This window comes from Aythya ferina (genome assembly GCF_964211825.1).
Source record: "Aythya ferina genome assembly, chromosome: 1".
NCBI classification, from domain to species: Eukaryota; Metazoa; Chordata; class Aves; order Anseriformes; family Anatidae; genus Aythya; species Aythya ferina.
Window position 1 is genome coordinate 91,037,749 of NC_140296.1, and position 15,280 is coordinate 91,053,028.

The 15,280-nt window shown below is 47.2% G+C and overlaps 1 protein-coding gene and 1 long non-coding RNA gene across 17 annotated transcripts in view; one reads left to right on the forward strand and one right to left on the reverse strand.

The window, feature by feature from the left end:
• Window positions 1–8,834: 8,834 nt before the first annotated feature.
• LOC311430520 lies at window positions 8,835–10,063 on the reverse strand. Its single transcript, XR_014688858.1, has 2 exons — window positions 9,640–10,063; window positions 8,835–9,266 (listed from the first exon to the last, which is right to left on the reverse strand). It is a non-coding gene; the product is annotated as an uncharacterized lncRNA (long non-coding RNA).
• Window positions 10,064–10,810: 747 nt separating this feature from the next.
• The window catches only part of KDM6A (lysine demethylase 6A), a 151,978-nt gene continuing 147,508 nt past the window's right edge, over window positions 10,811–15,280 (forward strand). For 5 of the 16 annotated variants that reach the window (XM_084507160.1, XM_084507165.1, XM_084507156.1 and 2 more), the window contains exons 1-2: window positions 10,813–11,060; window positions 11,381–11,444. In XM_084507160.1, the coding sequence (XP_084363286.1) occupies window positions 10,897–11,060; window positions 11,381–11,444 (228 nt within the window). In that variant the 5' untranslated portion in view covers window positions 10,813–10,896. Of the gene's footprint in view, window positions 11,061–11,380; window positions 11,445–15,280 lie in introns of all 16 variants that reach the window. The other 11 variants (XR_014688857.1, XM_084507155.1, XM_084507163.1 and 8 more) reach the window with 4 other exon arrangements.

The following is a 15,280-nucleotide window of genomic DNA, read 5'->3' on the forward strand; positions in this document are numbered from 1 at the left end:
AATTGTTCTGGTAGGTCTCAATCTCCTCCTGAGGAGAAAGTAATAGATTTCCCTGAAAAGAAGTCATGAAGAAATGTAACAGGAAGCCTTTAATGATTGGCTTAAGAGATAAAACATTGCTGGGTATCTCTTTGCAACTACATATCTTTTGTAATTGTTGGACTCTGTCCTAATTAGCTTTGATATATCAGAGGATTACTTTGTGAGCTGTTTAGTTAAAACATGTTGTTCTGTTCTACTTCCTTTCAGATGTTCTACGGATAATATCATTAGGCTCACCTTTTTGTTCATTCAGTACACTGCTTCTACGCTAGCAGAACACACACCCACCCTCTGAATTTGATTTAGTCTCTGAACAAGCCATCCAACTTTAAAGACGAGATTTATCTCATTCTATTTTAGTGCTTGTACATCCACTGATTACCCCAAAGTTGTTTCTGATTCATTACAGAATGGATATACATGTATTTGATCTGCATCACTCTTTTCTTTTAACACTTTTCGAATCTCAAGAATTTTCTGTAAATTCCCTAACTATGAATATATTCTAATCTTTCCAAATTCCATACCTGCTCTAACAATAAAATCCAAAATGCTAATCTTTTCACCTTGAATCTCTTGGTTGTCTGGGATCAGTATCAAGATCCAAAATGCTCGATGTCATAACAACCATGGCAAGAAGTTCCTTATAGCATCCTACAGCTTAGATTAAGCAAAACTTTGCTGAAATTGGAGGATGCAGTTATACCACACATTGAGGATAAAGGTGAAAAGCAGTTGTACGTTTTGGGGTAACTGATACAAAACCTATGACACCTCTCCTATGAAGAAAGGCTGAGAGAGCTGGGGCTGTTTGGCCTGTAGAAGAGAAGGCTCTGGGGTGACCTCATTGCAACCTTTCAGTACTTAAAGGGGGCTTGTAAAAAAGATGGAGAGCAACATTTTGCTCAGTCAGATTATGACAGGACAAGGAGGAATGGTCTTAAACTAAAAGAGGGGAGATTTAGATTTGATGTTAGGAGGAAATTCTTCACTGTGAGGGTGGTGAGGCACTGGGACAGGCTGCCCAGAGAAGCTGTAGATGCCCCATCTCTGGAGGTGCTCAAGGCCAGGCTGGATGGGGCTTTGGGCAGCCTGGGCTGGTGGGAGGTGTCCCTGCCCATGGCAGGGGGGTGGAATTGGATGATCTTGAAGGTCCCTTCCAACCTGAGCCATTTTATGATTCTGTGATCTATGACACAAATCATAGCTCACACGACAAACCAGACGATGACTGCAGAGGAATTTTGCCGGGGCCTAGAGCCTTATGACATTACCCAACATAAGGAGTTGGTTATTCTTTAGGTGTGTCTATCTTTGAGCTGGAGATGATGTTACAAAGTTGATGAGACATAAAAGCAATAGGGATTTCTTTCTAGAAAATAACTGGAAAACTTTGAAGAGAAACTGCTCCGCTTTCCTTCTACTTTCCAAAGTTATTCAGTTCTTTCTGCAAAGAAATATGCCTCTGTGCACTCCTGGTAAAGAAATATGTTTGCTTGTGAAGAAACAGCAAGTTTGATAAATTTAATTTACTAAAGGAACCTATCTGCAAGAGCACATAACTGTTTATATCAAAGGAAGTAACAATGTTTTGGAAAAATAATCAGAAATTTCCATAAAGCAGAACTTAGTTTTTCTCTCATATGAGAAGTTAACCAATTTCCACACATTGCAACAAATATGCCTGTACACTTTTATTTCCTCAATATATGCTTGGTTTCATTAAATTTCACTGAGCCAAATCATATATATTTCTCATCAATATAAATTTGGCCAATCTGCAAAGTCTGAAATACTCTCCCTGATGTAATTTTACTAGTTACACTGAAGTCATTAGCTGGCATTATTCTTCCATTTGAAATACCCATAGGCATGATTCTAATTTCGCATACGACAGTTAAGCTTCTAATACAAACAATTACATGTTCCTGGTGAAAAACTTTCTGAATGCTAATGTACAGCAGAAATCATAGCCCATTTATTAAGGCTTCAAAGGAAGTAGGCAGTAGTTAAGAGTTTAATTTTTAACCTTTAGCCCTTATGATACTTATTGTATATTTAACGTTAATTTAAACACTTTCCAGAATTGACACCTTAGCTATGACTCCTATGCTTTTGAACAGGCATAATAGAAACATTTCAAAGCTGGTCTTAAAAGGGATTAGTGCAATAACAGTTCTGAATTTAGGAATTAATGTATGTTAGGAGACACAAGTTCTTTCCTAAAACTTTCTGTAAATAATGACATGATTTGTAAAACACAACATGGGGAAAGAAAGTATATAAAAAATACGTAATAATTAAAAAATATATATATTAAGGGTTTTCTTTAGAATTGAAAATAGAGTGGTTTATTTTCCTATATAATCTGCCAGTGGCATCATTTGGTAGATGCTGTTTCCTTTTCAGCCTTGCCAGTGGTGCAGATTTGTGCTCGTTTTTGACCATCCCTCATTAGGAAAGAGATGTGTGCACAGGTAACAGCACTCAAAAGTGTTATCTTGAAAAAAGAGCCACTCCTGCTTGTGTGTAGGTTTTGATTCACAGCAACAGCTGCTACATTGGTGCAGGAACAGTACCAAAAGACAGCTCGTGATAAAGAGCAATAGAAATTTGTCCAACTCTCCTGGCTTTAAACAAGCAATCTGACAAACTGGCAACCAAATTAACAATTGATTAGAGGTAGTAAGGAGTTGGTAGTAGGTCATTTTTATGGTTCATAAGCCTTTAGAGATTCTATTTTATTTTATTTTTTAGTAATTTTTAACTTGTTTTTTACTCTTCTGATAGCAATCTCCAGTCAACCTGATAAGATGCAATCACCTGACTGCCTTGTTCATCAGTCAAGCAGCTCCTGAGGCAGTGCTATGAAGAGGCTGGACCTCCTTACAAAAGCATGTCAGCATTCTTTACAGCAGTGGCAGCCAGCAACAATGCAGGATTTATTAACCAGAGAAGTTTTAATTGAATTTGGTATAGTACACAATAATACAATCACTGTATCGTCTGCCGTGGCATTTGATTTTGTATTAAAATGATAGTCCTAAATATTTTTCATCATGCTATACAATATTGTATGTGAATAATTACCACAAAAGTTATCTGAAAATGGCTTTCACCCACCTCTAGAAGTTTTGATCTTTTTTTTTTTTCTTTTTTTTTTTTTTTTTTTTTTTCCCACTGAGTTTACTTCAATGACATTGCCTCACTTTCCAGCATGGTTTTATAAACAGACAGCACGTACAGTGCAGGATGTCTCCCTTATTATGGGCTGAGGTGACAGAAACCAGGAATAACAGAGAATCTGCAAGAAAAACAGTTTTGGGCCCAATTTTCTGATAAAGGAGTTCTGATAAACTTTCAGACTTCACAAGGTTATCTGAGCCATTCCACTAAAAACGTCTCCTGCCAAGTGCTGAGCAGAAGGTCTCTTTAGCTGGTATTCTCTGACTTGCAGCTGCAGGTCCTCCATGAGGTGGGATTATTCATTAGATATAATCCACTAAATTACTCTTAATTAGTTTTTAGATTATTCAGAATTTAGATTATTCACTGATGGCTGTGCCTGCATTGAGGGAATATGTAATAAAAGCAAGGACCACCATTTATTTAAAAAAAAAAAGAATCCATGACATGATTGGTAACAACCATATTTAAATCTTGTAATAAAATATTTATTCTCATTTTTGTACAGGGAACACGTGCAACACAAGCAGGAATGATGCTAATTTATTCAGATTACACCCCTGCCACTTTTACATAGGCTAACCATGAGAAGAAAAAAAGAATGGTATCCACGTACTTTTAAAATTTTGATGTCTTAGTGCTGATTGCACTGGTATTTTATGGTATACAGGCAGCTGGTGAGGCTCTGGTGTAGTAAAGTGGTAAAGCGATGCTTACACATAAGCATAAGAATGCCATTAGAGCTGTGATTTAATTTTTTTTAATTGTGGGAAGAATACTAAAGAAGGACTTTCTTCTCCCTGACACTAGGACGCTACTGGCTAAATGTTGATGGTCCTGTATGAAGTGTAGAAAACATACTGATTTAAACATAAAAAGGTTTTGGAAAATATTATCCCTTCTTAGCAAAGCAGCCCTCAGTTACCTCTTTCCCCAGAGTCTACTCGCCCATTGAGACCGACGGTAATTTCCTTCTGATCACTTGGCTTTCCCTTCTGGAATTTATATCCATGGAAAGAAACACTTTCTTCACGAGAGCAAACAACCACAGGGCTCATTTACAGACAAAAAATAATAATAATAATAATAATAAAAGACTAGAGAACTGCTCCCAATCTGACTTTAGCAGTGCTGAGTATATTTATACATCCACGTGACTGCAAACATTCAAACAGAAACCAGCTCGTACCTTGAGAAAATTTAAGATGGGAAATTCTCTGAACCGTTCCTAAACTAACAATTTCCTGTCTCGCAGGTTCTCAAGTGAAATGCAGGTGGCAGGTGGGGAAAGCAAGGGAAAATGTATACACAAAGGCAGGGTTACCCTTCGGTTTTATGAGCCTCAAGCTCAGAGCTGAAACAACTTGCCTTTCTCATGCCCTCCTGATGCTCTCAGTGTTGCTGAGGCCTGAGTCGCTCTAAGGGAGTCCTGAAGTGTGTTAAGACAAGGGTGAAAAACAGCCACCGTGTGTCTAACAGGTGTAGGGTGAAGCTTCTGAGCCACCACCGTAACTCCCAACAAGACACACATCATGTCACGGGGTGCCTTCTGCTATTTACACCTTCAGAAGGTTTGTTTGTACAAGACTGCAAGATTTAATATCTGCTATCACTTGTGGAAATTAACGGGTTTTAAAAAGCAGTTGCACAAGCAGGTGTAGTAAAAAGCAAAGACTCAGATAGCACAGCCAACCAAACAGCCTTTCAGATTGGTTACTGGAGATTTTATTGTGTTAGACATCCACGAAAATGTTAGCAAAAAGCAACACACACAGCAGTTGAGGCTTTTTAAGTAAGAATTTCTCAGATACTTTCTGGAAAAAAAAAGTCAATAAAGCACTAAATGAAATCCAGTAAAAGCATGTAACGTCCTCTGCTTTAGAAGAAAAACAAAAGTATCAGGTAATAATGTATCTTGGCTAATATTGCTTTCTGTTCCAGGATCTACAAAAGTAAACAAGATACCCATTCATCATTTGCCTGGTACATGAACAGCTCCTTTCAAATGTTTACACACACAGAAAATTAACTTTATTCCAGAGCTGTTCAAAGGCGCTACTTACTTTATTATTTTTTTTTACTTTCACACTAGAAAACCAGCAGGCTGCATTAGCCTAGCATCTTATATCAAGTCAACATATATTTAAATACCTAGCAATAGAAAAGCAAAGCTTTTTTCTTCTTTTCCTCCTTCACAGCATTTGCCAAGTTCTATAAAGTTACAGGGGAGCTACAACTGGGAATCTGGAAATGAAGACAAGACAATATAAACACAATATTTATTATTAACTTGTCAAAAACTGCATTAAATTCCTGCATGCTTATGAACACAAGAAGATCCCACTTTCTTCACGCTGTTCCTAAGGAGTGGAGATACTTCCCCATGATCATCTTCGGCCAAACAGGTGACTTTTGGGGAGGTGGAACACCACAGGCAGCCAAATCCAGTTCTTGCTGGGGAAGCAGGCTCTGGCAGTGACCTATGTGCCCTCTGAAACCTCTAAACGAGTTCAGTTTTTCCATACTATTTATTTCTCCAACTATTTGCAGAAATTGCCAGTTATTTTAACAGCGGAGAGCTACAGAGCATGAAAAAGCTCGTAGAGTGGTGGTGGTAGCTGTTCTAAAAGTTGCTGCTTCCACAGGTAGGACGTGAGCAAGCCTACAAGAAACCTAAGTGTCTTCCAGCTAGGGTGCAGAGCATCAGCCCTTCCGCAGAGAAGCTATGGATCCACCCAGCAAAACTGATCTCTGTATTTTACGAAACAGCTCAAGATACCGTTACGGTTCTGTATATAAACTCATGCTTTTCCATGTTTAGATTGAATTGTTGGCATGTTGTTTATTCTTTTAAAATGTGGAACAATTTCTACTGCTCCAGGGAAATTTTTTTGATTTCTGCTGACAAACTGCATGGTGATGGAAATCACCACGCACCTGAAAACTACACCTTCCTTGGGACTGTGAATTACCTCTTGAGTGCCAGATGAATTCAGGCATTATGCCTTTCAGATACAATGTGGATTTCTAAAATCCAGCAAACCAAGGGGATGAGAGGGCAAGAGATAAAAGTGTCTGCATGACTCAAGCAGTGACATAGTACAATACTAAGCTCTATAAGCAAAGCATTTTGTAATTACTAACCTTTAAACACTTTTATAAAGAAGCAATACCTTGTGATAATAATGCATTTCCTAGATTAGAAAACTTTTACTCCCATACAATGTTTACTGGGAACCTATTAAAGACCGAGTAAGATATTTCTGCTATTGAAAAAAATCTTTCAGGTATTCTTTACCACTATGTTGATGAAGAGACTGCTCTTAAACGTTTGCTGGTTTCAGTAATTATTTCTGCACATATATTGCTTTTTCTTACAGACAGCAAAAGTTTTTTTTTGGGGTGTGCATTTTTTTTTTGGGGGGGGGGGGGGGAGGGGGAAGGGTTTATATCCACTTCCCCTACTTTCTTAACCACCATCCTTTGTCAAAATATAACACGGATCATCACACACCACTCTCATCAGAGCTTGATTGAAGGTTGTACAGGGAACAAGCAAATTGCAGATAATTTTTCTTACAAACTTCTAGACAACGAAGCAACTCCTGCTAAAGTACAAACATGAAGTATGGCTGTTTTTTTTTAAAAAAATATTTATTTATTCCTGATTTCAAGAATGTAAATTAGTAATTTGAGTCAAACAGTTTGGCCTGACTTTACTTTGGGATAAATGAAGTAAAAAGCAGCTAAGGAAAAAGATACTGAAAAAAACTTCTAGTGAATATGGAAGGGTAAGTAAAGAGACTGTCTTCTCCCCTGACTAACCTATTGTCAGGTCATATCAGTTTATGCTGCTTTCCCTCATATGCCCAGTAGTCACATATTTCAGGCAGCTCGACTGAAATCTGGCAAGGTAGCAATAACACAAGTGTTGGATTTATATTTTATAAGACACAAAATGGCATCTTGAGGCTTCTTCTGGTTAGCTTTCTTTCTCTCCTCGCTGTTTTTCACCACGCATATCTTGCCGCACGCATCTCAGATTGCTGCTGTCTTGTCACCGTCCTCCCAGGGAACTGCAAAAAGGAGTTGCCTTAGAGCTAGAGGTCCTCTGGGGTCTTACAAGCATAATGTTGACTCCACACCTGTATGACCTTTTTTTTTTCTTTGAAAGCAATGTCAGTAGAGGTCACAGACACATCCTGTGCTGCTTCATATTCCCACACAACATTACAAGGAGGTAGCTGTTACCCTCACTATCCTAGGAGCTGCAAAGAAATGCAAAAAGCAGGGATGAAAAGCCAACTTGAAGCTGTACAATGCACTTTGTAAAGCCACTGAAGCATTGCACAGAACCTCTTTGCCCTTCTGGAGAGCAGGAGCCCTACAGACACAGAAAATGAAACCAGATTTATCCAGCAAAGAACATGGTTTTGAGAAAGCGAGTCAGTGATGGCTGCTCTGTCCAGGAAGAACCTCAAGACCATGTCAAAGGAAAACAGGGAGAGCAGTTCCTCCGTTCTCCATCAGGCAGAACTGACGCTTTGTCTCATCCCAGATATCCTTGAGGCAGGACAAAAAGAGATCAGGCCTCAGCACTTGCAGCAAGGAGCTTTGTGCATTGCTAGAAGGAGCAATCCTGACACTGGACAGCATTTGCAGTAGCAAACAAGCCCCTGGTCAAGAGTTTCTCTCAACAGTTACAATGAATTTCTGTGGCGAACATTTGTCAGACTACTGGACTGTTGCTTGTGAAAAAATCCTGTTAGGATCGGCACCATCTGCCAACAGCTCTTCCTTTAGTTGACTATAGCAAGGTAAGCACTTGACTGCTGGAATTGATGGAAATGAACAGTAATGATTAGAAAACGAAAAAGTAGATCGGGAGGAGGTCACCCTTCCCCTGTTCCATGTTGTACAAAATTATTTCCTGAGACTGAGTTTCTACCCGTGTGCTTGTCCTATTTACCAACGAACCTGGATGTCCAAGATAGCAGAACTACTCTTGACACCAAGCGAGATGGCAGCTCAAATCCCAGTGCTGATGCTAAATCCTTCTTCCCTATCAACCTCTGCACATTGATTTTAAGAGCCGCCTTTCAGCTCAGCAGGACATCCAGCGATGGGTGTTTGGCTTTATGGAGAATTCTAGAATTCAGGCTTGCTGTACCTAATGTTACTTCACAAGCAGTACCAATGAGCATCAAGCTTGCATCTCAATTTCCAGCTGCAGAAAACAAGGCTGCTAAATGCCAACTTGGAACATGGAGCTCCTTGGCAAACTGGCCTGCAGCTGAATGGATTGGACAAGCCTTGAGCATGACAAAGCAACACTGGACACAGCGGAGCAACACACAAAGAAATTGCGTGGAAGTGTAATGGGGGTGAGGATGCACAGGGAAGCAGGACCCAAAGGGCACTGCTCAGCCCCAGAGGTTTATCCATCCACAAGTCCTACACTGAAGGCAGCAAAGTGGTTCTGAAGACTCACAGATGATGTTGGGATTCAAACAAAACTAAAAATCTAACAAATGAACTAATATTTAATAGATTCAGGAGTCTGCTGAGAAAATATGTGATGGAGGAGCTGTGCAAAACACTGGAGATAGATGTTTGATCGTAACTTTATTAATATTTTTGCTATTACCTGGATACGGCCCATTCCCAGAAACAAGAGTAACTCGTTCTTTATCTGGAGTCCAACCACAAACAAAAGTGCTTTAAACACGATCCCTTGCCTCTTGCACTGACACTCTAACCAACTGGCTACTGGCTATTTTATGAAGCTACGCAACCTTACTGAACTCAGGTGGCTTTTTGTTCTACCTGCATTTGCATCAGAAAGAATAGCGCACACAGTTTTGCTTTTGGGGTGAGCACAGACATATTGATTCGAGTCTTTTGCGCTATTCAAGACTTTGTCTTGACCGGATCTTCAGGCAGTACGCTGGGAAGTCACGCAAGCCTCAGCACACTTCAGAAAACATCATGAGGAGCCACTCTGAAAACATCACTGAGGTGAACGTTACCTGGTACACCTGTGAGAGGAGAAAAAAAAAAAACAACAAAAAAACAACACATGGGTCAGTCTCACGAGTACACGATGATTAAATTAAAAAAAAAAAATAAAAACGAGGGGATGGAAGCAGCAGAACATCCTGAATTTTACTGAATATCCTCTGCGCAGCTCGCCCTTAGCCCTCGTTAACCCAATTCCCCAGGGCAGCCGTTGAACGGCCGGGCCCCTCCTCTGAGGGGAGGCGAGGGGAGGGGAGGGGAGGGAGCCCTCCCCCCCCCCCCCCCGGTCACGTGACGGCCGCCGGGCGCCGCTCCACCTGTCACGGAGGCCCGCGGAGGGGCGGCGCGAGCCAGAGCCGCCCCCCCCCACACCCCTTAGGCCCCGCCCCTCACCGCCCGCGCGCGCTGCACGCCTCGCCACGCGCTCGTCCGTTGGCGGGGCGGCGGCCGACCAACGGCCGACACCCCCCCCACACACACGCTTCAACCGTCGGTTAACGGCGGTAGGGAACCCCCCCCGCCTCGCCGTGTCGCGCAGTGCCACGGGGGGCGGCCGCGGCCGGGCTGAAGCGCCCTTCGTCTCCTCGCTGCCGCCCGCAGGCAGCGCCGTGCCCGCTGCCCGCTCCGGGAAGCCATTATCAGCCGCCTGTGCCAAGGCGGCCACGCCCCGCCAACGGAGCCAAGCGAGAGGGCGGCGCGGCCCCCGCCCATCAGGCGTTACGCGAGGGTCTGGCAGCGATGGTGGGGCTGAGGCCCCGGCCCGGACCCCCGTTACACAACTCCGCCCGCCTCGCTCCCCAAAGCCTCCCCCCACCCTCTCCGCGTCTCCCTCAGCTTTTAAAGGCGCCCTCGTTTGACTGACAGCCCGCCCGCCCTCTCACCATCCACCGATCCCCTTGGTCCCGCCCCCTCCCTCCTCCTCCAACCAATGAGGCGAGGGGGCGGGCTGCGAAGCGGCCGTACCGCGGCGGCGGAGCGCTATGACTGACGTAAGTCAACAAAGGTCACGTGCGGCGCCGCGGAGGCGGCGATTGGCCGCGCGGGGCAGGGGCGGGGCGGGGCGCGCGGGGGGGGGTGGAGGAGGCGCACGGCGCTCGGCGGCGGCCACAATTCGCGCAACTTCGCACCGCGGCCGCACAACTCCTCTGGGGCGGCCCCGTGAGGGCTGGGAGGGAGGGGGGCGAAGCGGCGGCACGGTGCAGCCGCGCTCCCCTTCCCTGCCGCCTCTGCAGGGCGCGGTGGCGGCGATGTAAACACGGCTGGGCCGCTGCCTCCGCCTCCTCCTGGCCTCCAGCGCTGGGGCTCCCTCCCCCTCTCCCTCCTCCCTCCCTCCCTCCCTCCTCCGAGCAGCGGGGCTTCCCCCCGCCTCCCTCCCTCTCCCCTCCCCTCCCTCCCTCCCTCCCTCCCCCTCCCTGCCGGCTGTTGTTGTTGTAATAAAAGTTGTGGTGCGTGTGCGTGTGTCGGGCACCCCGCCCCGCCCGGCGCTGGGGGGTGTCGGGGGGCTCGCGAGAGAGGAGGAGGAGGAGGAGGAGGAGGAGGAGGGGTGGTGGCGGAGGTGGTGGTGGCGGCGGTGGGGGGGGGGGGGAGAAGAGAGAGAGAGAGAGAGGAGAAGCGCCTGCGATCGGCGGTTTTTAATTACGCTGCGTTTCCATGAAATCGTGCGGAGTGTCGCTCGCCGCCGCCGCCGCCTCCTCTGCTGCTCCTTTCGGTGATGAGGAAAAGAAAATGGCGGCGGGGAAAGCGAGCGGGCAGAGCGAGGAGGACTTCGCCAGCTTGACAGCCGACGAGAGGGAAGCCCTAGCCGGCCTCGACAGGTACCCGCTCCCCACGCCGCCCCGGCCGCCTCCGCGTCCCGGCTCGGACCGCGCTCCCCCCCCACACCCCCACCCCAACCTCAACCCTCTCCCCTCCGCACCCCGCTCCTCTCCTCTCCTCTCCCTGCCCGTCCCGTGCCCGTGTGTGCGCCCGGCCCCGAGGCCGCGCCGTGCCTTGGCGCTGGGCTGCGGGAGGGAGGGAGAGGAGAGGAGAGAGAGAGAGAGAGAGAAGGGGGGGGTGGGGGGCCCGCGTCTCCGTGTGTCGCTAACGCCTCGCTCCTCTCCTCTCTTCTCCTCTCCTCTCTTCTCCCCTCCCGCAGCCGCCTCTTCGGCTTTCTGAGGCTTCATGAAGATGGCGCCAGAACGAAGGCCTTGCTGTTAAAGGTACGAGCGGGGATGGATGGGGAGGGGAGACCGCCTTGGGGGGGGGGGGGTGAACGGAGGGGGAGGGGAGGGAGAGAGGGAGGGAGCGGGCCGCTCCCCCGAGTGTGTGCGAGTGAGTGTGCGTGTGAGTGTGCACCGGGCCCGGGCGAGGCTGCGTGTGCGCGGGGCACCGCCACATCCGCAGCCCCCCCCCCTCCCTCCCTCTCCCCTCACACCGCTCCTCAAGGCGGGGGGGGGGGGGGGTTGGGGGAGCCGCGTCCCGGCGGGGCTCGTCCTGCCCCGGGCCGGGCCGGAGAGAGCCGGGGGGGGGGGGGGGGGGGCGCGGGGGCGGCTGGGGAGAGAGGGGAGAGAAGGGAGGGGGGGGGGGAGGCGGTGAGGGAGAGGGGGGAGGAGGAGGAGGAGGAGGAGGCGGCGGGGGGAGGGCGCGCGCGAGGCGCTGCTGACGTTGGCCTCTCCCCGGAGCCTCCCTCGTGATTTTGGCCCCGCGCGGCGGGGGCCGTTGGCGGCGCGCGCGCTGCCCGCCGGCCGTTGGGCTTTAAAGCATATCTTGGGGGGGGGGGGGGGGTGTGGAGAATAATAATAATAATAAAATAATAAAATAAATAAATAAATTAAAAAAGCGGTGAGGAGGGGACACCGCGAGTGCGGGGCGGCCGCGGGGACGGTCCCAGCCGCTGCCGGGCGGAGCGGTGCGGTGCGAGAGACGGTGCGGGGTGCTCCGGGGGAGCCGCGTCCCCTGCCTGCCCCCCCCCCCATACACAGCCCTCAGCCCTCCTCCTCCTCCTCCTCCTCCTCCTCCTGTTTCCCTCCCCGCTGTCCCGGCTCGTCAGGGCTGCGCGAAAAGTTGCGGGCCCTGTCATTGAGTTAAGTAATGGCTGCTCCCGTCGGCCCAAGATGGCCGGACAGGGAGGAGAAAGGGAAGGGGGGGGGGGGGGGGAGGTAAACACGAAACAAACAAACCGAGGCGCCTCGCCCCGAGCACGGAGCACCCCCACCCTCCTCCTCCTCCTCCTCCTCCTCCTCCCTTCTTCCACACGCACACCCCCGGTGAGCACCGAGGGGAACTCCCGGCTGCGCCCCGAGACTTGGCTCCGGCCGCCCCCCCCCCTCCCCCGGCTGCTCCCCGGCTCCGCGGAGCTGCCGTCGGCCCTTATCAACCTGTAGCACGTTGGAGCTGCCGGGCCGCGAGCCGCCCACAAAGGCTGTGCGGGGCCGAGCAGCGGCGAGTCGGGTCTGGAGCCTGCGCGCGGGGAAAACACAAAATAATGATAATAAAAATTGGGCTCTGAAAGCACCACACGGCCGAAGCAGGGGGGGCTCTGTTCCTCCGGGTCCCGCTTGCCGACTTGTTCCTGTCAGGAGCTCCGCGTTTGACACTTTGTTCAGCCTATTGTGTTGTGTTGTGCCCGGGCTCTGCGCGGATATTTTCACGTGGAGATATTTTTTTCTTCCCCTTTCCCCCCCCCACCCCGTATTTTTTTTTTATTCATTTTTGCTTGGTTGATCTGGAGCCCCAGCTCCATACTGCGTCGGATTCGGTGGCTTAGGCCCTCGGTCATGCTTGGATGTTTATTTCTGGCGTAATTCGAAAAGCTCAATGTCAGGACGTGGGGGGAGGGACAGGGTGAAAAGCAAGTACACTTTTCTTTGTGCTTATATTAAAAAAAAAAAAAAAAACACAAAACAACAACACAACAAAACAAACCTCGCTGTTTCGGTTTGATTTTTGGAGTTAGCTACTAAAGTATTTTTCCAGATAAAAAGGTAGGGGAGTGACACGTCAGACCAGTTAAATAACGTCCATTAACTGTTAGTGGGCTAGAACTCAGGTCTGCGGAGTGAGTGCTGCTGAGGCTATCGGGAGCGTTACAGAGAATCGTATGGGATAGAGCTTAAGGAGGCCAGCTGGAGAATAAAAGCACCGTATTAATTAGGTTCTGTCACATAACATCACTAGGTTAAGTTTTATTTTGCATACTGTAAATTTAAGGAAAGTGGGCAGCAGTTCAGCATGTTGGATTTTGAGTTATTTCTTGCCTATGATGCCTTTATTTTTTTTTTTTCATGTCAGTCAATTACAGTTTTAGTATTTACAGTCTGTGTCAGGTCAATGAAGTTGTGCAGCTTTTTTGGTATTTTTGAAGTACGTTTCTGGGAATGCTGTTGAATCTTCTTTTACTGCATCAGTGTATGACTCCATGGAGCAAATACTATTTATTTTTCTAGATTTTGATACTCCACCTCGGTTTTCTGACAGTGTTTTGGATGTTTATGAATTGCATGCTGACTTAGGAAGCATGTTCTTTGTAAAAGTTGTCACTGAGAAGAGTAGATTGTTGAGGAAGTCGATTAAAATGTTACTGTTCAATGCAAAGATGTTTCAGAGGAATTTCATGGCTTGCACCAGATGCAGTTTTGTTCATGCCTTTTCCCTTCTTGGAACACAAGTGCTCCAATTACTGTTATCAATAAGTAAAAAGTTGTTATTTTTGAGATGCTTGTTATCCAAACAATTCATTTATCTTTTTTTTTTTTGTGTGTGTGTGTGTGAAGCTTTATAGGTTCTGTAAAATCTACACCGCAAGGGAGGGTTTGCAGTAATTATTCTAGCAGACCATTTAAATCTCACTTAATGGTCATTTTTATCGCAGAAAGTGTGGACGTACATGTGTGCATTTAATGACTGGGTTTTGCAGGGATAGCAACAAAATCTTTCCTTTTGTGCATGGAGCAACAACAGCTAACAAAGACCCTGGGCTCCATAATTACGAAATCCTAACAGAGTGATTTAGGAATCTGCAAGGCAGCGCATTGTAAAGTAACGTGAGGTTTCTGTGGAAGGCTAGCAGGTAAGGAAAGTCATGGAGCCATGTTTCTGGAGGAATCCTCCACAAAGCCAAAAGAGTGTTGGGGCTTCCCGTAAGGTGGGAGCAGCACATCTGCTGTGGAACCCTCTGGAAAGGGGGAAAGGCGGGGGGGCACTGCTGTGATGCCCGGCCACTTTCCCCATGGTCAGGGTGGTGGGAGCAGTGTGTGTGTCCCTAGGGACTGGCAGGGGGAGGCAGAAACCTGGGTCCCCAGTGTCTGGGGAACCTCTCCTTTCTCTGCCCCAGCCTGTGTGCAAGCAGCAGGGCTTTGGCATGCACTTGGGTTCGGTGTCTCAACACCACGAGGTGCTGCCCCAGTTTTTAGGGGGGTTCACTCTGCAGGAGGCGGCGTGTTGGCTTAAGCTCTTCCAGGCCAAGCAGGAGATCGCGTGGAGCCTGAGCCGGGGGACCTCTGGCTTCGTGAAGCCACACCCTGGCAGGGTTGAACAGTAAGAAATCCGGGATCTCTTCCAGGGATGGAGGAAGCTTCGTGTCCGGAGCTTTAACGTAGCTGTGGGTTTTGTTCATACTGCAGATCTGGAGCAGAGTCCCTGTTTTTGGTAGTTTCACTTTGTAGGATATCTGATCATAGTGGAATGAACTAAACTGCATTCTGCTGCTGGGTGTAACGAATGAAAAGAGCAGATATGACATCAGATCTATACAATATTTATGGGGAGTATTGAAGATACTGAGTAAAGGTCAGCGGTACTGTGTTGTTGCTCTGTGTATTGGATGTGGGATAAGCCGGTAAAAAAAAATAAATCAAACTTTTATGTAATTGTGTACGCACTGCTAGTATTTGTGACAAAGAAATAGAATTTGCTGTTGTCAAAAACTGTTTGTTTTGCAGAAAAAGAGCTTGAAAATAATAGTTTGCAGCTACTGTGGTTTTGGGGTAGAAAAGAGGGGAAATTGAAAGAGACATCTCCTTTCAAGGCAGTTGAAATGCTGAAAATCCAATGTAGC